Source organism: Abramis brama, assembly GCF_963993115.1.
Source record: "Abramis brama genome assembly, chromosome: 24".
NCBI lineage: Eukaryota > Metazoa > Chordata > Actinopteri > Cypriniformes > Leuciscidae > Abramis > Abramis brama.
In genome coordinates, this window is record NC_139986.1 from 19,078,991 (window position 1) to 19,102,239 (window position 23,249).

At 36.7% G+C, this 23,249-nt stretch overlaps 3 protein-coding genes across 8 annotated transcripts; 1 reads left to right on the forward strand and 2 right to left on the reverse strand.

The window, feature by feature from the left end:
• Positions 1-437: 437 nt before the first annotated feature.
• On the reverse strand, positions 438-16,306 carry map7d2b (MAP7 domain containing 2b). 6 transcript variants are annotated; one of them, XM_084103096.1, is made up of 17 exons: positions 15,996-16,194; positions 14,587-14,655; positions 14,048-14,211; positions 10,238-10,340; positions 9,082-9,171; positions 7,072-7,167; positions 6,818-6,948; positions 5,683-5,804; positions 5,364-5,587; positions 5,003-5,135; positions 4,735-4,915; positions 4,158-4,262; positions 3,631-3,678; positions 3,461-3,539; positions 3,003-3,120; positions 2,653-2,888; positions 438-1,732 (listed from the first exon to the last, which is right to left on the reverse strand). In XM_084103096.1, the coding sequence occupies exons 1-16, from the start codon at positions 16,021-16,023 to the stop codon at positions 2,660-2,662; spliced, it is 1,920 nt and encodes a 639-aa protein (XP_083959222.1). In that variant the 5' UTR covers positions 16,024-16,194; the 3' UTR covers positions 438-1,732; positions 2,653-2,659. The 6 variants fall into 6 exon arrangements, with proteins under 6 accessions (XP_083959222.1, XP_083959221.1, XP_083959223.1 ...); XM_084103095.1 differs by having other exon boundaries at positions 6,818-6,972; positions 15,996-16,172; XM_084103097.1 differs by lacking the exon at positions 9,082-9,171 and having other exon boundaries at positions 6,818-6,972; positions 15,996-16,306.
• A 655-nt stretch (positions 16,307-16,961) lies between these two features.
• eif1axb (eukaryotic translation initiation factor 1A X-linked b) lies at positions 16,962-20,156 on the reverse strand. Its single transcript, XM_084103274.1, has 7 exons — positions 19,974-20,156; positions 19,394-19,477; positions 19,208-19,311; positions 18,866-18,916; positions 18,287-18,368; positions 18,057-18,148; positions 16,962-17,911 (listed from the first exon to the last, which is right to left on the reverse strand). The coding sequence occupies exons 1-7, from the start codon at positions 19,987-19,989 to the stop codon at positions 17,906-17,908; spliced, it is 435 nt and encodes a 144-aa protein (XP_083959400.1). The 5' UTR covers positions 19,990-20,156; the 3' UTR covers positions 16,962-17,905.
• Positions 20,157-20,400: 244 nt separating this feature from the next.
• On the forward strand, positions 20,401-23,099 carry LOC311075278 (uncharacterized protein). Its single transcript, XM_084102550.1, has 2 exons — positions 20,401-20,869; positions 21,700-23,099. Exons 1-2 carry the CDS (start codon positions 20,579-20,581, stop codon positions 22,780-22,782), a joined length of 1,374 nt encoding a protein of 457 aa, XP_083958676.1. The 5' UTR covers positions 20,401-20,578; the 3' UTR covers positions 22,783-23,099.
• The last annotated feature ends 150 nt before the right edge of the window (positions 23,100-23,249 follow it).

Here is a 23,249-nt window from a genome sequence, read left to right on the forward strand (position 1 = left end):
ATGAAAATCATACTGTATATACATTATACCCATGCATATTTTTAAACTTATTTATAGAAATATTTTAATATTATCATATTTTTGTATAAATATAAACAGTAAAGTATTAAACAAAATGATTCATGAAACAATGTAAAAGGTAATGTACAAAAAAAAAACAACAACATTGTTTTGTACAATATATATTAGCCTAATTATATTGTCAACTGTGACAACACGCCCCACTAGTGGTAGAAGTGTTTAATAAACGGTGTAATTTTTTCCTGAGCAATTTGGAAATATATTTTTTTGTGCCAAATTTCTTCATATATTACCAAATATTCTCTGACATGTGTGACAACAAGCCATGTCTGTTCTACTGTACATGCAGGAATAATGCATGCACATAGATACTTTAAACCAGCAAAACTATATAAATTGTGAACAAGGTAAGCTCATGGTGTGATACATGTTTTATTGTTATGTCAGTATCTCAGGGTTCGGCATCTTCAAAGCAGCGGATTCATGCACCTTTTCTCAAATTTCATTATGAAGTGCTGAATTTCAGTAGTAACCCATCACTGTCTGTATAAACGAAAATGTAATCAATCCAAATCCCAAGTCTTGTAATGATAGATAGATAGATAGATAGATAGATAGATAGACAGACAGACAGATAGAAACTTACATCTTTCAAGAAATTGGTTCCTTATTGATCCCGAAGCAATCCAGTGCCTCAGAAGTTCTACACAACAGCATCATGATGCCATTGAGATGACCACCAAACATCAAAAATGAGCTCACATGCAAAGCTCACTAGCACCCTGAGTATACAAGATGGTAAACAGTGTGTTTTAAGCAACATATTCAGCAAGTACAGATATTTTTTAGCCACTACTGTACAGTTGATGCTGGATGCTGAATTACGTCGATTTGTGTTGCTGTTTTGTGGTTGCTTGGTTTTCTTGATCTGAATAGAGCTGTGTGCAATAATGTCATGTAATAAAACAATACAGAAAAAGTCCATGAAGAATTAAAAGCACTATGCTATTTAACACAATGGAATTGTGCACTTTTAATTCCCTTTTTAAGCTTCTACACAATAAATGACATTAGAAGTACACTTTTTTTTCTGTATACGCCCCCATAACTTCTAACTGCCGACTAATAATACATTAATGCCAGTATAACAGTGTTATGATAGAATAATTTCACACTTTACATCTATTCAGATCCACTTTCAGACTACAAAGCTTGAATTGCAGAGAAGTCATGGATTTACACAATTTACTGCTTGCAAACCCCAGCCATTTAATACAGCACAATTATCAGACTCAGCACACAACTGCTCGGTTTGCCGGTCATTTATGCAACCCAAAATAAAACAAATTACACAATGGAGCTGCTACAATTGTCACGGTGTATCACTCATCAATGCTACAGGTGTTTAACAGGACTAAGACGACCACTAGGACTGCGCTAATACAGTTGCTTTGTCTGGTGATACTACGGTGAAATGGTGTGAAATATAATATCTACGAGGAGCAGGCAAAACTTTATTTTATGTGTGGGGAATCAACCGTCAGGGTGTATTTTCATTGCTATGAACACATGGTTTGACATTCAGTCCTTATTCTCCTGTTCAAGAGGATATTCGGGCTCTCATGAAGATGCTGAGGCACAAAGGGCCGGTCTCATTTTTCAGCTCCACTCCAGTACATCAGTTCAGTCCAGCCCCGTGCTTCAGTAGTGTCTAAAACAGAAAAGACAACAATATGAGATGGTTAAAGGGATAGTTTACGCAAAAATGAATATTCTGTTCCTCATTTGATCACCTTCATGTTCTTTAAACTCGCTTGACTTTTTTGAAGAATGAAAATGGCCAATTGAACGAGAATCTTTTTAATGAATCCATTGCTCAGGTTCACAAAACTAGTCTGAATGATTCATCTCATGAACAGGTTTACAGGTTTGGAATGACATGAGGTGAGTAAATGATGGTAGAACTTCCATTTTTAGGTGAACTATTTCTTTAAGACACTACAGGCAAAAACATAGGTTTCCTACACTGGTCAATTTTTATCTATTTGACTTATCATAACATTTAGTTTTAGACTAGTGCACAAAATCATCTAAAATACACATTTTAAGTGTTTATTTTATTACACTTTATCTATTTGTAGATTTCACTTACAATACATATCTTTATCGTTAAAAGCAGTTTTTTCAAAATGTTTTTTTAGCACTTACATACACCAACTTTTATCTATATTCTGAATAGATAAAATTATGGTCATATGCCTGATTTTATACAACAATTTATTCCTAAAAAATTGGCTGTTGATTGTATTTTCTGATTTACGGAATGACAAAATAATATCCAAAATTCCCTCTCTCAAATAGGTCAACAAAATGAAACAAGAATTTTAAACCTGGCGTTCAGAATTATGCTCTGGAAATGTATACAAATTAGAGCTTGTTTAATTAGATAATTCCTCATTTGCATATTTACATACATTTCTGAAAACTTGTAATGCAAAAAAATGTTGGCAATCCTTAATGGAACCAATCAACTGGGAACTCATGCTGATATCTATTAGTTAATTTATTTTATTAAAAACAAATTTATTTATTTTTAAAAAAGAAGAAAAATCTGTAGTTTTCAGCAATCACCTTTATATTAGATGTTGAGCTTGTCTGAGCTCGGTCTAAGACTCTGGAAAAGTGTTGAGTCAATAGCAGCGCTACTGCAATCCTGGATCAGGTTCTTGTTGCAGTCACCAAAATCTGGAGCAGCAGACATTTTGGGATGCGAGACCTGCCCGGTCAGAACGAGGATGTCGCCCAAAGCCACAGAACTCATGCTGTTCTGTGAGATCTCGCTGACGGGGGAATCTCTGGACACAGGGCTGCAAGGAAACGTATTTTGGTTCGTTACAGGGACTGCCAATATTTTATCAATGTGGTAAGCAGGCTATAATCGGACCTATTTTCTCTGAAATAACACTTTGTTGAAGGCTAACCTGACATCCATGGACTGGACCCCATCAGAGAGATCATCCACCCCGCTGCTCTTTGCCTCCAGTGGCTGAAGGCATATGATTGGAGATTCAGATGTTGCCTTTGGTGGATTGTTAATCACTGTTGTGCAAGATTAAAGTAGTTTAATATACAATAAAAATGAAATAATAATAAATGCGTTATTTTACCAGAATACCGACATTATGTTTTTGTGGAAGAGGCTAAACACTAATTTCAGTTCTTAATTACACCACTTGATGGCACTCTTTCATTTTTTATATAAACAATATAGATTTTCCACATGCTGAGTCACTCAGCAACAAGAAACAGATTAATGAGTGTGTATGTTGCAGTGAATTACAAGGACTGATGCTTTAACACAGTGGAAAGGAAAGTTAAGTGTTGCTACGTGCCCACTGCAGATCTGTATAGTGATACGGGTCATATGATGAGTCAATACCTCTAGTTTCCAAGGGAGATGGTGAGATAGACTGGGAAACAGAAATGGGGGATGGGACTTCCATCTGCGCCTCTTCTTTCTGTCCATAACATGACATGCAGTTTTATTTGCTACAGTCAGTAAATCGATGTTATTTGATAATGCAATTGGCCTGCAGAGAATTAATTTACCTTTTCTCCATCTGGTTTTCTTGTCCTTTTCATAATCTCCTCAATACGCTGTCAAAAATCACAGATGCAAACTGAATTGACTTGTCATATAGTAAATCAAAAATAACTTAATGTGAAATATTACTAAACATAAATAAAAAGTAGTGGAAAAGATTATAAAGCACTATCCAGTATGAGCTGGTCAACATGAAATCAAAAGTGACTAATTTCTATACACTTTGAATATGCCTTTTGACATAGATATTTGTCAGATTACGAAACTCCAATGGGTTGCAAACACTTTCATTTTGACTACACATGCAGACCCGGATTCAACTGCTCTGTTGCACACTCTCTGAAGTTTGAATTAAGCTTTAATTAAGAAATAAATCTGTGCATAGAAAAGTAGCCCTTAGAGATTACCACTTCATAATTACTTACCACTAAACTTTTCTTCTCATAATGTACTTCACATTGCATAATCATTGTAATAGTGTTTTCCATTGATTTCTTGATTATTAATGTAAACGGACAGAAAAGAGAAGAACCTTCTTCCTTTGCAGTCTTTCCTGCTCCTCCTGAATTTTCAGAAGCTCTCGCTCCTGCCTCTTCCGTTCGGCCTCTCTATGAACGCGCTGCACGGCTTCCTCCCTCTGCCAGACATTATGACACATCACATTTCCAACTATATCACATTCATCCCTACAGATATCCACAGCTACAGAAGACAGATTGGTGCTGCACGTGTTTGAGTAAGTGACTGGATGGGTGAGTATGCTAAATGTGTCTTGATGAGTCAGTTTTATTTCTGTGTACATTTTTTACATTTTTATAATAAAAATGCATGAAATAAAAAATCGATTAAATTTATGTTATATTATAAAAAAAATTGTTTGTTCAAACAGTGAGGTTCAAAAGTCTGAGGCCAGTGCAGAAAATATAATAGATTATTTTATTTTTCAATACATTTTAAATATATAATATCATAATATAATATAATAAATTATTTAATTTAAAATAATTTATTAAATGAAAACTAAAAAATGTATTATATGTATATATTTTATTATATATTATAAAAAATAAATAAAACATTATTATATTAAAGATGTATCTCCCTCTGACCTGTTTCTCCAGCTCATCCTGGAGATCCTTCCAACGTTGTTCCTTTTGGTGTCTGTCCTCCTGCTCTCTCTGGCAGCGCTCCTCCTCCTGTCTCTGTCTTTTCTCCTCCGCCTGTCGAGCTGCCTGCACCTGCCGCTGTCTCTCCTCTTCCTGCTGCCTCTGGAGCTCCTCAGCCCTGAGCCTGAGATTCATGGAGATGATAAAATATAATACAGCAGCAAACACATTAATGTGACACACAGACCCTAGAGACACACAATATCTCTACCTCTCATCTTCCAGTCGTTGCTTTTCTTCCTGCTCCTTCTGTACTCTGGCCAGGCGTCGTCTCTCTGCCAGCAGCCTGGAGGCCTCCTCTGCATCAGTGGTTCCTGCTTTCCCAGTGGGAGTCACTGGAGACTCTGAAACATAAGACAGGAGGCACTTAGTCCACGTCACGTGAATGAGATCCCATTAGAACAGCTTTTAAAGCAGAAGAAAGAAATACATATGGATTTGTAACTAGATGTGGGTGAGTAAATGATGACAGAGTGTGTGTTGTTTTTGGCCAAAATAAAATATAAATATTAGAGCATACACTTAAAAGACAAAAATTAAAGTTGTCTTGGAATCCCTGAAAAAGATATTACCTGCATTGTGTCCAAATTCCTTGCTTGTAGATTTTGGGATTCTCTCTGCTTTGGAAGTCTTTTTCTCTAGAGTGCTGTAGCCTTTAGTCTCCAGCATCCCTTTCTCTTCTCCTTCCCACCTCTTGCTCTCTAAACTTGGTGTGGTGGCTCTGTGCCTCATCGGGGAAGGGGGGTATTGACCCGGGGAGGCCGGGGACTGGATGCGGCTCTTACAGGACCTTGATCTGAATTACAAATGTAAAGGCAAAATATACACTCTGCCTACAGTCTTTAAATAAACAATGAAAACAAGTAAATGATTTGATACAAAAAAACAAACCTTTTCGGTGTACTGGGGTTCTTTTGGGTAGAAGAACTTCGGGTGGGTGTTGTTGGAGACTCAAGTTTTTTCATAGATGAGTCGGCTAAGATTTGGGCGATGCTCTTTTCTGTTTTCTCAGTCTAAACACCCAAAACAGACACCAGAATTATACATTTGTCCAATTTAATGTTCTAACAAAGCCACAAAGATAAGCTTAGTCTCTCAGCCAACCCAGAAAACCCTTAATAGCAATGCAGCAAACGTATTGCTTATTCACAATTACTAATGCATCAAAGGGATCGTTCACCCAAAAATGAAAATTCTATATAATTCTATATATATGATATAAAATGTTTGTGACTTTCTTCTGCAGAACATAAAAGGAGATATTTTGAGAAATGTTTATCAAATATCTATGAGAAAGAAAGTCATAGAGGTTTGGAACAGGATGAAGGTTAGTAAATGATGACAGAATCTTCATTTTTGAGTAAACCATTCCTTTAACGAATTGTAAAGCGTAATCAATTTTACTAATAATAGTGACAATAGTATTCACCATTATCAATGACTTTTACCTTCTAGACATAATTAATGTACGATTTAAAAAAAAATATATTTCTGCCATGACAACTCTCTTAGTTAGAATGGTAATGAGTATAACAATGTTAATGCGTTTGGTCTTGGCAGAATAAACCAGTTTGATGCTAACTGCCGGTTGACCTAAAAAAGTAACTTCATACCCGCACGAGTATACAGGCAAGAATCTGAATGTTGATCAGTAAGTTCATTGGCTACTAATACAGTGGGAACCAATCAGTTGTGCCTTATAGAGAATCATGTAATTGCAAGCGGATTGGGTTAAGGACCATAGTTAAGGACCTATGAGCCTGCGCCATCTAGAGTTTCATGACAGAACTTTGTATTTATTTGATGTTTCATATATCTGCCAACATACCCCTTGCTGGACATTCACAGACCCCTAGTTGAAAAATCTATGGCTATAAATCCACGACCGGACTTGGACATGCACAGATCTGAGTAGAGTAGTTGCTAGGAGACCAGCTCCTCTGTGGGCTGTGTCCCACTGTGCTTTGCACCAAATACATTTCTGAGCTATCTGACAAAATGTTGGTCACATCCATGCAGATCGGACCTGAGGGGTTTTCGGGGTTGTGGCTGCCCCTCTGGAGTCATTCAATGGTCCACAAAACGATGCGCTACCCTTCTTCCGCTCGGCTCTACTGGGTGAAGCCCTGTAAGGAGACCTGTGAGGGCTGGAGGAGGCTATTCGGGAACAAAGACAAGACACTGAGGGGCCAGAGGTCATAGGAAGACAAAGGATCAAATAGGGGCAGGGCAGAAATTGAAAACAATTAAATAGTGAAGCTTAATGCAAAAAAAACTTGCCTTTCTCTGTCATATTGGGCAAAGTAGTGGATGAGGACGAGAGATGTCTGCTCAGGAGAGAGTCTGGGGACTCGGGTGGAATAATAAAATCTTGAACTGCAGTGAAACATATTATGAATAGTTCCAGGGAGACAGAAAACAAGCACAAGTGATCAGACACAATGATAATGATATTCAATCACAGTTAATTTTGAAGATAAATGCCAGAGGCTTTCTTTCTGATTAATAATTAGTGGCCATTTGGGTATGAATATTTACACTGATCAAAGACTTTCATGGAGAGCAGCAGGCTCATATTCATATGAGGTAGATTTCTGTACAGATTGGCAAAACTAGGATGTTTTCTAAGCTCGGATGCTGCATTTAAAATGAGCCAACAGATTAGACCCCCTACGCATTTTTTAGGGGGTGCAATGCAGCTCAAGGTGGATCCAGACTACACATCCTCTCCTGTGCATCCGGACCCCTTACTGGGCGGGGAAGAATATGACGGTCTCCATAGCTGATGCATGTAATCTCCATGGGACCTATGACTGGTTCTAAATCCAAACATTTTCATTTCCTCATTAATATAACATTTACATTCACCTGTAAAAAAAAAGACACAGACAGTAAAAAAAACTACTCCAAAATACAAAGGAGGTGCCTGACCATGCAAAACCTGATGATAGGGTGTTTCCAAGGCGCTGCAGCATAAATATAGCCTACAAATGCACATTCACCACAAAGAATATTATGATGGTTACAAGTAGACTTTTACATTTTATGAAGTCAACATCTGGGTGCTGTTATGTGGCTAAACCTCACTCGGACATGCCAGTTTGAATCCCGCTCGGAGCAGTGCGAGTAGAACCAGAAAGGTTACACTAAGATTTTTTTTTTTCTTCTGTGGATAACACTACTATATTTGAAATAAAACAAAAATGTTTCTCTTCTGATTTTCTTTTTAACATGACATTAATATTTTCCAGATATTTATTTCATTTCATTTGGCTTTAGGACGATATAAATACTATATACAGTATATAATATAAAACAGTGTGAAAGCCAATTGTTTATATGCTAATATAAAGTAGCATATTGCTATTTGGTTGATTTTTAGCATATTGCTATGCGGAAGTTGAGGGTTTTGAGTAGTTTTCAGCATACTGCTCTAGGGTGTTTTGAGTGGTTTCTTACTGGCGTGAATCCAAAGTGCCGACACACTATGTTATTCTCGTCCCTAGATACGCTCATATTCCTCATTCAAAGTCAAAGGGTTTTTTTCACCCGTTTTATCATCTGCCAGGCAACAATTTTAAGTCGGATTATATAGAAATTATGATTTAATACATTACAAAACAGAACAATAGCAATAGTTATGTTTGCCTTAGCAAGCACCAATAATAAAACTCACCACAGAAATAAACAAGAAAACAGAGCATCAAATACACCTGTGGGCAAGGCCAATATACACTACCGTTCAAAAGCTTGGTGTCAGTAACATCAGGAATGAAATTGATCAAAAATTACATTAAAGACAAATAAATGCTGTTCTTTAAATCATTCTATTCATCAAAGAAAAAAAAATGATCATGGTTTCCACAAAGATGTTAAGCTGTTTTAAACATTGATTATAATAATAAATGCAATTTATGAAAGATCATGTGACACTGGAGTAATGGCTGCTGAAAATTTAGCCTTGCCATCACAGGAATAAATTATATTTTAAAATAGAAAAAATGTTATTTTAAATAGTAATAACATTTTGCAATAATACTGTTTTTACTGTATTTTTGATCAAATAAATGCAGCCTTGGTGAGCATAAGAGACTTCTTTCAAAAACGTCAAATAATCTTACTGACCCCAAACTTTTAAACAGTAGTGTGGATCTTAGATCGCAAATAACTTACACCTATGTAAAATCTCATGCACATGCAAACCGTCACAAATACAACATCTGAATCACTGTGACTCAAACTTCATGGAAGTGAACGGGCATGACACATAAAGCAGCATGAAGTCAGTACCGTTCCTGGATTTGCTGGCAGGAGGAGGAGCGGGGTCATTGGCTAAGGAGGCTGAAGCAGGAGGAGAGGGTGGGGCGATCTTAGGATCACCTGTGCGGCAGGTGATGCAAAGCAGAGAAAGCACAGGTGCATGAGCACGACAGAGTATTTCACAAGCTCACAGTGAATATTATGAGAAGTCATAACAGTGTGTCCCTGTGAAATACTGATATACCCAGTCAGCAGTTTCTCTCTGACGGGAAGCTGCATAATTTCCAGCGGTGCATTTTTTTTATATTTTTTTAAAAGTGATTTCGCTAATAAAGCAGGATGGTAATATGAACCACTGCCAGATGAAATAACCCAGAGCATGCATCTAATGCAATGATATCAGGTTATCAAAGAGCCTAATGTTCTCCAAGGGCAACCAAACTCATTCTCAAACGTTCGCCCTTAACCACAAAGCAAATAAGGTGTTACATGCATGTTATGCAGATATATTATCAATCTGACTCAGGATCAGGTTAGAGCTCTGCTCTTGGACAGTATAAATAAATTATGTAGTTATGAATGCACCACAGATTCAGGGTGGTGCTTTCGTGTCTGTCTGTCTTAAAAGCAGCATTTTTTCAGTTGATTTGATTTAGCCGAGCCTCAGGTCTACTGCTTAGGAGAGTTATAGGTTTGTGTAATTGAAACATTGGGGGGGGAGGGAAGCATTGTTTGAAGTCAGAACGTGGCAGTGACAGAGCAAAACGCCCTTCAGCTGCGCAGTCTAATATGCCCCGTGCAGGCACAGTGACAGCACAGTTTATGGTGTTTGTTCTCCAGCCAAAACAGCCCAAATTGACCCTTGCCCCCAGGCAGAGCTTTTGCACGGATGATTTATAATGCCTGAGTCTCTGATCAGTCGCTGACAGCGCTAACCTTGAGGCAGAGTGTTTTTCTGCGACTGGGGCGACTCCTTGAGATCAGCAACAGCTCGATGCCTGTGTGACACTGCAGCTCCCTCATAAAACAGCTGCATCTGTCTGATTTCCGTCCCACAGCTCCCGTATCAGTCAATATCGCAGTCGGTTTTAAAACAAAAGGGCTGCAGTGCAGTTCCCACACCCTGTTTTCCTATCTCTCCATCTGAGAGGTCCCTCCACACCCTCGCAAACGCACACTCACTCACCCTCGCAGGCTCCGGGAGGTCCGCCCCAGGTCCATCGTTTCGGCCTCTGGTCCACCTGCAGGTTCCGCTCCAAGGAACGTCGCATCAGGGCCTCTAGTCGCTCCTGTTCGTTGCGTTCCAAAACAGGGAAGAAAAGAGACTCTCTGACCGAGCTGTCGCTACGGCGGCGTGAGGACGGGGATAAGGCTGGTTGCTCCATGGCGACCACCTCTCCTATCCGTCTCCGACTCTCTGTCCCTGTTCTTCCTTCCTGTATGTGTGCGAGCAAAACGACGAGGGCCTTGCCTTCTGTTTCTGCCTCTCTCTCCCTCACCCTCCCTTGCACTCAGCGACTCTCTCTTTGTATCTCTCTCCTCCCAGGTGACTGTGTGTCTAAGAGAGCGTATAGCCAGACGGAGGAGAGAACTGCCATACATAACTCCACCCACACCCTCCCCCCTCAGCAGCTGACACACACAGACCGAGTATTATAATGACACAGGTTGCATCAGTGAAAATAAGGAAGCCTGTTTGTATTTTCCTGAAATTCTCTCTCTATCTACCCCATCTCTCTGCATTTCCTCTAACCTGAATAACCTTGTTTCTCCATCTGATTTTCACATTATGATCGATTTTGCATAAATGGGCATAACCCTTCCCAAAACACTGAAATTTACACGTACAAAATTCCACAATTAAACAGCCTTCCAGATTCAGGGGAGTACAACACATTGTCAATATAATCATAACAGTGAAATAACGTGGAGTAATTCATTCCAATTGATCAAATGGAATTCAAATACTTTTGTATAATCGTTAAACGATAGCCTCTTTCTTTATAATAAAGATGTAGCAGACTTTACAAAGGGATCCCTTGTGAAAAAGAAGTGTGCTTAATTGTACTGAATGTACACTTGTAGTGTAATTCAAGTACTGTACCTGCAAATAATATTTTAATATCTTTCTCAAAACAATTAAGAACACTTTAAAAAATAAATAATTTAAAGTACACTTATTTAAATACATGACATAGGCTACAGGTTTTAATATAAATTACATTAGTTTGGCAGTACACTTTAACAATATTTCTAATACATCAAAAGTAATTATTAACATAATGTTGTACGCAAGTCAAAAAAGCACTATAAAGTTCAACTAACTGCATTTAATATAGTATTAAACTCCAATACATTTTCATTTAATTCTGATTAACAAGCAGAAAATGCCTGAAAACATTACATTCAGTTTGCACTTAAGTATATTCTTTTACAGTATACTATTTTTGTAATAGGTACTCTATTTAAAAGTATGCTAAAGTATACTTATTTTTCACAATGGATGGTTCCCTCAAAATTAAAATTCTGTCATCATTTACTCACACTCATGTCATCCCAATCCCCCATGTTGTTCTTTCTTTTGTAAACATAAACAAGTGAATTTTCTCAGAACATCCTGGTCGTTCTTTTCCATATAATGAAAGTGAATGAAGACTGGGACTCTGGGACTGAGTCAAGATTTAAACAAAAAAAAAAAAGACCACCATAAAAGTATCATATAAGCAATCTGCATGACTTGTACACTATATTCCAAGTTGTGTGAAGCCATATGATATAGCTTTGTGTGATGAACAGACCGAAATTATTCAAATCATTATTCAGTCATATGACCTATACAAAAATGAAATGCCAACACTATTTGTCAGCAGACACCATTTTTCCTCACACAAAGTTATCGTATGACTTCAGAAGACTCAAATTATAGTGCATGCATTGTATGGACCACGTTTATTGTAATTTTATAGCTTTACAGATCCTGTCCCTATTCACTTTCATTATAAGGAAAAGTGCAGGCAAAGATCCACCTTTTGTGCTCCACAAAAGTAAGTCGCACAGAAAAGACATGAGGGTGAGTAAATAATGACCAGAAAGACTTTTCTTTTTTTGGCGGGTCAATTCGCAAATGGTAAAATAACCTAAAACCAAATGCAATCAACAGATTATAAAAACACACAAACAAGAAAAAAAGCCATTACAACGTATAACTTGATTTCATCATAAAGAGCCTCATAATCAGCAAGTGTAATAATGTACAATCATTAACGAAAAATAAATCCCTTTAGGGTGATGCAAACCCCTCGTATATCTTACATTCTCCTCTAACCTCTCATTTTTTATCATTTGATTAATCTGATGAAAAAGACTGCAAAAAAAATGATGAATGACTTTGAGTGTACACAAAAATAAGGTGGCGCCATGCTGCATATTGTGTGGACATAAAGAGGCCAAGCTACTGCTACAGATTTGATACCACTGCAGATACCGAGGAGTCAAAATTAATTTAAATCCAAAAGCTGGTCCAGATCAGAGTCATCTGAGGTAAAACTAGATATTATAGTGCAGAATGCTAATATAGTGCTACCATGCCAGAACACAGAAACAGCACCACACCCTGCATACAATGATGCATTGCCTAACTGCAGTCTCTGATAGTAGGCATCATAATGACACCATACAGTATTTTGCATCTGAGTTTCCTTTTAGCTTCTTCAAACACGTCCTTACTATGTCACACCACGTTTTTCTAGGGTAATTTGATTTGTATATGTCAGTTAAGGATGGATATCGGGAACAGTGAGGTCATTTGAGCACTCCAGCGAGAGTCACCAATCATTGCAGCATCTGACTGGGGGTGGCTAGTTTTCAATCAATATAAACAAAGACTTCACTCTCCTGCTAAGACAAAGCTCAATGAATGTCACAAAAGGTAGGAACTCTAGGAGGTTAAATTCGACAAGAATAAAGACACAATTATGCACAGATAACAAAAACTATTCCCTTCTTAAAATCTAATCAGAGCCCACTCAGCCCAGTAAAAATGTCAACCTTTGTGGTGTCACCATCACAAATACGACATCTTGAATCAAATGACTTGCTACACCTAAGAAAATGACATTTTGGCTCAGGCTAAAAGATGATGCGTGTAATTTTTGTGCCACCAGCAGATTTGCAAAGATAATAATTGTATCCAAACAGATTTCCCAAATGCTTCCTGGATCTTCCATAAGACAAAATGGCAGTCCCACCCCCAAACTCACGCCATTGGTTGAGTGTGTGTTGTTGTCTTGTGATCAAGGGTGTCAAGGTTTTTTTATGTTTATGAAAGAAGTCACTTATCCTCACCAAGACAATAAAATCAGTAACACTGTGTAATATTATTACAATTTAAAATAACTGTTTTGTATTTTAATAAATTTTAAAATGCAATTTATTCCAGTGATGGCAAAGCTGAATTTTCAGCATCATTACAGTCTTCTCTTCAGTGTCACACGATCCCTCAGAAATCATTTTAATATGCTGATTTGATGCTCATATTAATTTTGAAAAACACTGAGCTGCTTAATATATTTGTGGAAACCGTGATTAAGAATTCTTTGATGAATGGAAAGTTCAAAAGGACAGAATTTATTTGAAAAAGAAAACTTTTATAAATGTCACTACTGTCACATTTGATAATGCATCCTTACTGAATAAATGTATTAATTTCTTTTTAAAAATATCTTTACTGACTTCTTAATTTTGAACAGTAGTGAATATATTACTTATGTCATTCCCTTTCTGCTGCCTTTGATCCCACATACTGTATGTTAAATATTATGTTTTAATAGCTACAAAATTACACACTCCACCTTTAAGATTAAACCAAATGAAGAGAAAAATAAACGTATGCGTAATCATTTTTTTAATAAAAAAAAAAAAAAAAAAGGATGCAGAGATAATATGCATGAAAAGCCTGTGCAAATGAGCAGATACCCCAAAGAGTGTAACCCCTGACCTTTTCCTCCTCTATGCGCTGCCTCCTTTTCTCTTCCACGGCCGAACGACGGTGCATCTCCTTTTGCCGCTGCTCCTCCAGTCGCCTCCCTCGCTCCACCACTGAGCGTTCATACTGCTGCTGTGCACGCTGTTCCTTCTCCCAGAGAGCTCGCTCCCGCACAGCTAAAGAAACGGTGGGGGTGGATATTATATGGATAAGTCTATAGATTGCCCTGATACAGGAAAGGCCAAGCCTTTCCCAACTTGCTGACAATACTGATTCATTTTGCTAAGCACTTAGTGGCATTACAGAAGTCTTCCGCTACTCAAGAGCCATCAGATTCAGTGATGAATGGAGCAGTAGTCTATTGCCCTGAAATAACCCCCTCCTTTAATTTATCCACCAGATTGTCACAAAATCCATGTAGGAATTAAAAGTACTTCTAAAGCAGGCAAGATGTTCTAGGCAATTCTGAAAGGAACATATACGTTCATGTTTCTTTGTTCATATCTGAATCTTAGTAGGACAGACTGTTTAATAAAAGACTTGCAGCTAACCTTGGCTTCTGTCTTTCTCCTCTCTTCTTTCTTTGGCCAGTCGAATTCTGTCCTTTTTCGAGCCTCCATCTTTGAGTGCGAAAAGACGTTAAATGTTAAAATGCACGAAAACGGTGAACACACCTTGTATAGAGTCTATTGAATCATGACCCAAGCCAAGGATGTAACCAAATATTCAAGCCCCCCTCAATATCTATGGTGGTTGTTATGGCCCAGTTACAAGCACTAAAACAGTGGGCTGGCTTTAATTGTGTAATGGTATGCAGATATATGCAAAGACAAAATGCTCAAGGCGAACACAAACGTGATTTTTAGCTTAAAATCTTAAGCACATTTCATACAGCTGAGGAGAAATTCTTGAAAAGACATTTGGACAATATGTATTATAATGTATTATAATATCATTAGAAGAATCAGAATTTAAACGTAGGAAGTACAAAGCATGCCTGAAAAACAATAAACCCAACATCAAACACATTTATTCTGACCTGTCTGTTAGACAAATAGATATAAATAGCTTATAGTGGAGACCACAGCTGGTTGTCACAAGGGCTGTCGAGCAATTACACATATGTGTTTTCTACAGCGGTGATGTTGGTTTCAAATCACTTCTGGGCTGTTTTAAACACATGCAGTGAATATATTAATTAACATTTTTGTTGGCTAAAACAATGGTTTGATATTTTTGCTGTTTCGTGATTGTTTTACTGTTTAAATTTAGCTGTAAAGCATACCTGCCTAAGGGCAGGTACCAATTTACCCCATGTAATGTGACAGCATGTCCTTCTATTGGGGCATGTTGTCACAAAAGATCAATGTGTTTTTAATGAACTGCATATTTTCTTCCCTGAATAATAACAGTGGAAATCTTCAATTGATTTTTGCAGCCAAGACTTTAAGGTATGAGTAGAAACTGAAATTTAACCAATGCTGAAAAGTATTTACTGGCGTAAACAGTGACAACTAGCCCTGGTTTTCCCTATGATATATAGACACTCACACACACACACCCATATATTATATGTATGTATACATGTATGAATGTATGTATATATATGTATATATATATATGATATATACATATGCATACATTCGTACATGTATACATACATGCATACACACATACATATGTGCTATGATTTTTCTCTCTCACTCTCTCTCTCTCTCTCTGTATATATATATATATATATATATATATATATATGGTTCGCAAAAACGTCTATTTGCCTTTCATAAGGGTGTCACTCTTCACCTGGACAGGTCAGTCTTTGGTTCCCCATCCTGCTCTCACCTCAGCAGTTTCCATGACAACAGCTCAAAATGCTCGCTTTCCCCGTAATCCGTTCCTCAATACTGTCATATCTGGGTGAGGCATATCATTTAAAGCATGACAATATAACATAACGTACCTGTCAGGTTTTCCAAAATTGTGGCCATTACCGGTTTATCTTTTGGTGTATTCGACGATTAATATCCAGATGGCATTCCGACCCCACACACTCAGATATCACTATTTAGTGGAAAAATCAAAACGCGACGGAAAACACAGTTCACCTCAAGTTTTATTCATCCGAACCTCATCACGGTCTTCGACCAGATATCACCAGTGAAGGCTGAAGGCAGAGCCACAAGAGCGCGAGGTTCTAATAAATTACAACACGCTCGACCAATCGCCGCGTGCCGAGCACACGCGCGCGTAAGCAATGCGCCCAGGGGCAACGCATTACGTCATAGTTTACATTGCGCTATATATGGAAAGCTCGGCAGCTGCGCACAGGGCAGACATTTCCCATTTATTTCCCCTAGAGACGTTTAATTTAATCTGCCTAGAAATATATACCTATTGCATACTTCATAGAACATAAAAAGCAAACTCAAGATGCCATTTAACCAACTAACAAAATGGCCAGTGTCATATAATTGACCGGTTACATTGTAAAGACTGCTCAAAATATGCAAATATATGCCTAGATTATGTCTGGAGTCTGGACTATGTATATATGCATCCAAAATGTGCACAATCAGATCACCAACAGCCTATTTCAATAGGCTGGTTTGTAGAATTTTAGCAATGGACAATTACAACCACAAGCCAAATACGACATTATTAAGAATATATACGCATGTGCATTAGGCTACCTTTGTTTTGCACACTGCAACACACGTGACAGGGCGAAAAACAAACAGTGACTAATATCACTGAAGCCTGAGGCTATACATACACTTACTATAATTATACTACGTATTTTATATCAACATCAAACACAAAATGCACCAGCCTGCAACAATAAAGACAATATCGTATATGGTCATTTTGTACATTTTACAAACACTGGAGGTAAAAAGTGAATATTTTCAAAGGCTTAAAATACACATTTGTAGGATACTGAATGTTGTTGAATTTTATTTCAAAATCACAGGTTTTCTGATCAAAACCAACAGAGGACAAAAAGCAACCATTGTTAGCTCATCAAAACAATACACATAAAATAACAAATTATAACCAACAAGCTCAGTCAAAAGGGCCAGTTCTTGCAAGAATACAATCAATAAACTTTCATTATTCTTGTATTGATTAGCCTATTTGCATACAAAAATATTCGCTCATTCCGGTTACTTGCTTTGTGAGCTATCATTTTAGAAAGTAAAAAATGTTTCCATTTTCATCTTACAAATACTTCAGTTGCTGATGTTTACTGTAGTTTAGTAGTAAGCTGTAACTGAGTATCAACTCAAGTAATACAGAGCTTCAAGATTAGTTACTTTCATAAATTCAGTTTCAGCAGCCCCGTAAAATTAGTATTGTCATCATTTGAAGTAGACAAAAACACAAAAAAGAAAACTAGGATGGACTGAAACCATGCTAATCAGAGACAAGCTTTTTTTGAATAAATGCATTGTCCATCGCATCAATTTTGTGACCAGTAAATCTTAAGAGACTTCAAAAACATTCAAAAAAGGCAAGAGGCATTTTAGAGGTATCAGCTTTGCTCATAAGAGTTTCACTCACCTTTACAGAACATGTGAACATGTCTATTAGGATACAGACCGCAAGACCAAACATAAAATTGGTTATCTTTTTTATTGCGAATCCATAGATTCTGTACTTGTAACTAAATTCCACTTGATGTGAAATCAATATAAATACATTAAAAGATAACAAAATGGATTGAAAGTGAAAATGCAGTCTTGTGTTTAGTAAGAGAAACCCAAAACTTGAGCGTCAGTGTACATAATGATGGAGGGGCAACTTGGGGGGGGGGGGGTGCCAATATTGTCACTTCAGGCTGAAAAACATTCACTTCCCTGCTTCTTCCTCTTAGATCTGCAGAATAGATATATAGTATTGTCAGAACAAACACAGATAAAAACTGATGTACTGACTACTTGCATCATTTCAATGAATCACTCAAAACATTCAGTTTTTAATCTTAATCTTCTGATGAATACAAGACTGCTTCAGTACTTACATCATCAATGTCTTCATCATCATCACCAATATCATCAAACTGAATCTCATCATCATCACCAGGCCCGAAGGTATCAGTCTCGTTGATTTTGGCTGCAAGGCACCAAAAGTGAGAATTTAATGACATGACATTTAATACAGCGCAGCAAAAAGATCAGCATATTGCAAGCCAAGAACCTCTTTTCATCAAGAACCGTCTAGTAGAGGTTACGTTTCTCCGAATATACTCACCGTGCTCTGGAAGCTCTCCATAGGCTTTCAGACTCCGAGCTTCATCAGCATTATACTTCAAAATGACATCTGCTTTGTTATCCTGATAAGAGATTTCAGAATTTAAAGTGTAAGATATTTACTCCATAAAAAAAAAACTTGCATTAAATAACTCTGTAGTTTCAGAAGCAGAATTAGTTTTATTTTTAATTTACAAGAGTAAAGCTTTTAAGTGATATTGGGAATTCATATCTTTCCTGGCAAATAAAAATATATTATTTGAACAGTTATATATTTATAATAAATTATTAAATATTTTTTGTATTATATAGCTAATTATGTTATATTACTATAATATATAATTGTTAAATTAAGAAATATTTAACAAACCTGCTCCTGCCAGTCGCATAAACATAGCCATTTCTTGTCTTAAGTACAAGAAAAAAAAATGAATGACTAACTTGTAAAACTTGTCTTAGCAATTTATGCAAACGGCCCCTGATAGCCCATTAATCCAATGACTATAAATAATTATATCTATAGCTATATTTATTATATTAGTATAATCATATTAAATTAAAAAAGAATATTTAAACAAACCTGGTAGTCTCTTAATCCAATGAGTATAATGTCTGACGTGTTAATCCACACCTAAATTTAAGAAACAAAAAGAATAAGACAATAAATGACAAGACAAATGCATCTTTGGATTTCTTGTTAAAGAACAATATAAACATTTCAAGCAGATACATTTTCATTTCAGAGCATTATTTTGTCCTATGCTTAAGTTTTCCAGCATATAAAAAACATTCCATCAATTATTTAGTTCAATCAAACAATACTGACTGATTGGCCTAAACTTTTTACAATCAGTCGAGTCAAGCTCATTCACAAAGTGATGAAAACGCTGAATCTGCATTTAGCCTGAAAAGTAAAGCGGACCTTTTTCCGGAGCTTTCCTCGGATGTGACAAAGCCGTTTGACTCCATCAAAACACATGGCCTCCAATCTCCCATTTCCCAACATCTTGATGACCTGAGCATATTCTAGAAGACAACAAATGATCAAACTAAAAGCATTTCAAGGAAAGGCAGAATGTTTATTAAATGGAAGAGTGTTACAACATACCTTGTCCATCCTCTTTAAACACCAGCTCCCTTTTCTCAGATTCATTCTCATTCTTACCACGCCGCCGATTTTTTCCTCCTTTACCTGGATACAGAGATATAAGATGAGATCAGATGACATACACATGGAACAAAGTCTTCTCATTAACTACACTGCAAATGTTGCCTAATGACAGAGCAAAGTACATCCAGCATGGATGATTTTGATCTATTGTTCATTTCATGTTTATTTGTTGGGCAACTTAAGCATGTAGGAGCCCTCCTAGAAATATTAGTTTGATAATTATAAGTAACAATATTATAAGTCTTAACTGTAACACTAAATGTATCTGTAAGTTAACTGCGTAATGTACAGCGGCCGAGAGCATCCCTCTCATTAACTTACCTGACAGAATATTTTATTTGAGCTTAAAGGGCCAAAAAAATATTTAAAAACATTATTTTTTTGGCAAAATGGAAAATCAAACATTGACAATGAGCTGCTAACGTTACATTGAATATCTCGCGCAACAGCTCACGTTACCTTGTTTGCTAAATTCAAGGCTAACATCTCTTACAATTGTCTTAAGAAACCACCTTACCTTTGTTTTTCGGCATATTCTTTCAATCACGTCGACGACTCTCGTATAATGTTTCGAAACGTCAGGAAATTATAACCATATGTCAAATAGTTTACTTCTCAAACATGCTATAGTGAGCTGTTCAGCGCCGCTAGTAGCGAGAAAAGATGAGAACGACGCATGCGCAGATTGCTTGCTTCATTCAAGATTCAACAGCGCAAAACTTTATTCACATCACAACCGCAAATCAGATCAGGAGCTGATAGGAAATAGGAACCCATTTGTTTTTATAGCAGTGGATTAAATCTAATTTATTATGATCTTATCTGATCTGATATTGTAATAAATGATAAATAATTATTATTATTTTTATAAAAAGGAAAAAATATATTTCGGGAAGGTTCCGTCCTCCTATCCGGTAGGGGGCGACAATTTCATCGTTAACGTCAGTAACATCTGAAGAAACCGCATCGAGGTTTGTTTTGAACATTTTTGCCTGTACTTTTTAAAGTAGGATTATCTACTATGATCAAGAGATAGCAAACAATCTGAATGCAAATATCATATTGTTTACATAGTCTAAATATTCCATATTAAAGCCCAAATCCAGTTAGATCGTAAACATTATGGTACATAAATGTGTGGTAGGTGGTTGTCCGAACCGATCGGAAACCATTATTCATTACATGTTACCCGAGGATCCGAAAAGACGCAAACTTTGGTTAAAGTTTATTAAAGACAGTAAAGCTGATGAGAAAAACGCGAGCCCTTCATGCCGGGTGTGTGGGGATCATTTCTCCGAGGAGAACTACTTCAAAATGGATCTGGGTTACACCACATGTATGATACTAAGCGTGGATGCTGTTCCTACAGTATATACTGTTCATCGATCATCTGAGACGGAAAAGGAGATACGGGTAAGATGGCTAGTAATTATTATTATTATTTTTTCCAATTATTTTTCATTCATAGGACATTTATATTTTAAGGTTACACTTTATTTTAAGGTGTCATTGTTAGAGTGTAATTATATATTCAAGTACTGTGTAATATTATTTAACAACATGTAAGTTACTTACTATAGGGATAAGGTAGGATTAGGATTTGGTTGTAGGGTTAGTTGCATGTAATTATGCATAATTTACTGTTATTACTATGGTAAGTACATGTAACATGGACACTGTAAAATAAAGTGTCACCTATTTTAATTATATAGTTATATTTAATGTACAATTTCATTTTAGATATAATATAGATATTAAATGTTTATATATATACACACACGCATATATTAGTATCGGTCAAAAGTTTGGAAACATTAGCCTACTATCTTTAATGTTTTTGAAAAAAGTCTCTTATGCTCATCAAAGCCTGCATTTATTTGATAAAATACATAAAAAACAGTGATATTGTGAAATATTATTACAGTTTTCAGCATTATTACTCCAGTCTTCAGTGTCACATGATCCTTCAGAAATTATTGTAATATGCTGATATATTATCAATAATTATACGGTAAATATATAAATAATATATATGTGTATATATATATATATATATATATATATATATACATATACACACACTTATTTTTTATGTAATATACACACACATTAAATGTAATTACATATAATTCAACATCCATGTTTTATATAAAATTCTCTCTCTCTCTATATATAGCCTATATATACTGTATATAAACAATTCTGTTTTGTAATCATGTACTGGATTCTGTTTTATCTGACAGGAAGCAGAAGATGAGAGTGTGGAAGATGAAACATGCAAAATCACAATTTCTGAGCCCATTTCACTTGCCTGTGTCAAAGAGGAGCCTCTTGAATATGAGCTGAGTGCCAACATGACATCTGGACAAGAGCAGGATGAGTGTGTTAAATATGAGGAGAGTGAGCTGGCCGTTACAGAAGACTGTATTTCGACCGTCATCTTTGAGAATAAAGAAGATCATGTCAAAAGAAAGTATATCAGCTGTTTAACTTGTGGCCAGAGGTTTCGTAATAGACGCAACCTAATGAAGCATCAACGTGCTAATCACGGTAAGAAGAAAACCAAATCTGAAGTTAAAGAAAGGTTGTATATGTGTTCAACCTGTGGGGAGAAGTTTAATGAAATGCGTCTCCTTTTGCGGCATCGAGTCATACACACTAGGGAGAATCCCGATGGGAGGTTTGGGTGTCAGCAGTGTGGAAAAGGCTTTGCCCATCAGGCTTTTTTGAAAGCTCACCAGAAGGTTCACGAGGATGCAGAGTCGACCATGCCGTTCACCTGCCACTTATGTCCCAGACGTTTCGGCTACAAAGTTGCTCTCGTTGCTCACATGAAGCATCACTCATCCAAACTTACGTGCACCTGCCCCATCTGTGAAAAGACCTTTCAGTTCAGAGGTTCCCTCGTTCAGCACCTCAAATCCTCTCATGCTGGAGAAAAACTCTTGTGCAAGACCTGCGACAAGGGCTTTCTAAGAGTCAATGGCTACATCAAACACATGGACAAACACAATGTGATGACCCCGTACTACTGTGACATCTGCAAAATATATCTCTCACAGCGAGGCTACGCGGCACACATGCTCACGCATGAGCAGAAGCCCGAAGAGTCTGTTGAGGAAGGAGGAATCCAGCCTGTGACCGCGAGGCAGGAAGAGGCCATGATGGAGCCACTCAGCGAAGATGAGATGGAAGTTCATGCTGAGAGTTCAATGGATCTGTCAACAGTGGAGGACGTGGAGTCTGGAATGGTTCTGGAAAAGGAACTTCCTCAAGATAACCATGAAGAGGAGAAGAAGAGCGAGGACAGCGCTGGCACACAATGAGATCTCAGTTTAAACAAGTTTTAAACTAGTACTGTATACATTTTGTTAAATTAAGTATAAACCCTTTAGTTTACCCGAGGCAAACAATTTTTTTATTTATAGTCAGGATTATGATTAAATCTAAGAGCCTAATCCAATTAAAATGTTTCAATTTTAGTTACACTGTTAACTAAATATTGTAGGCAGATTTCTGTATTATGTCTCTGTGGTATTATTAATAATGTTTAGCTGCTATTAATGTTTAGACAGTCTAAAAACATGGACATGTACTTTGTAAGATGCGTTTCTTAAAATCACAATTAAAATGCATTTTTATGAAATACTTTTATCTTTCATTTAAGAAATAGATATGAAAAGATGCATTGGACAGATTTTCTAAATTTAAGTTATAATTAATACTTTTATTCAATAAGGATGTATTAAATGAATCAAAAATGATAGTGGAGATATAATGTTACAAAAGATTT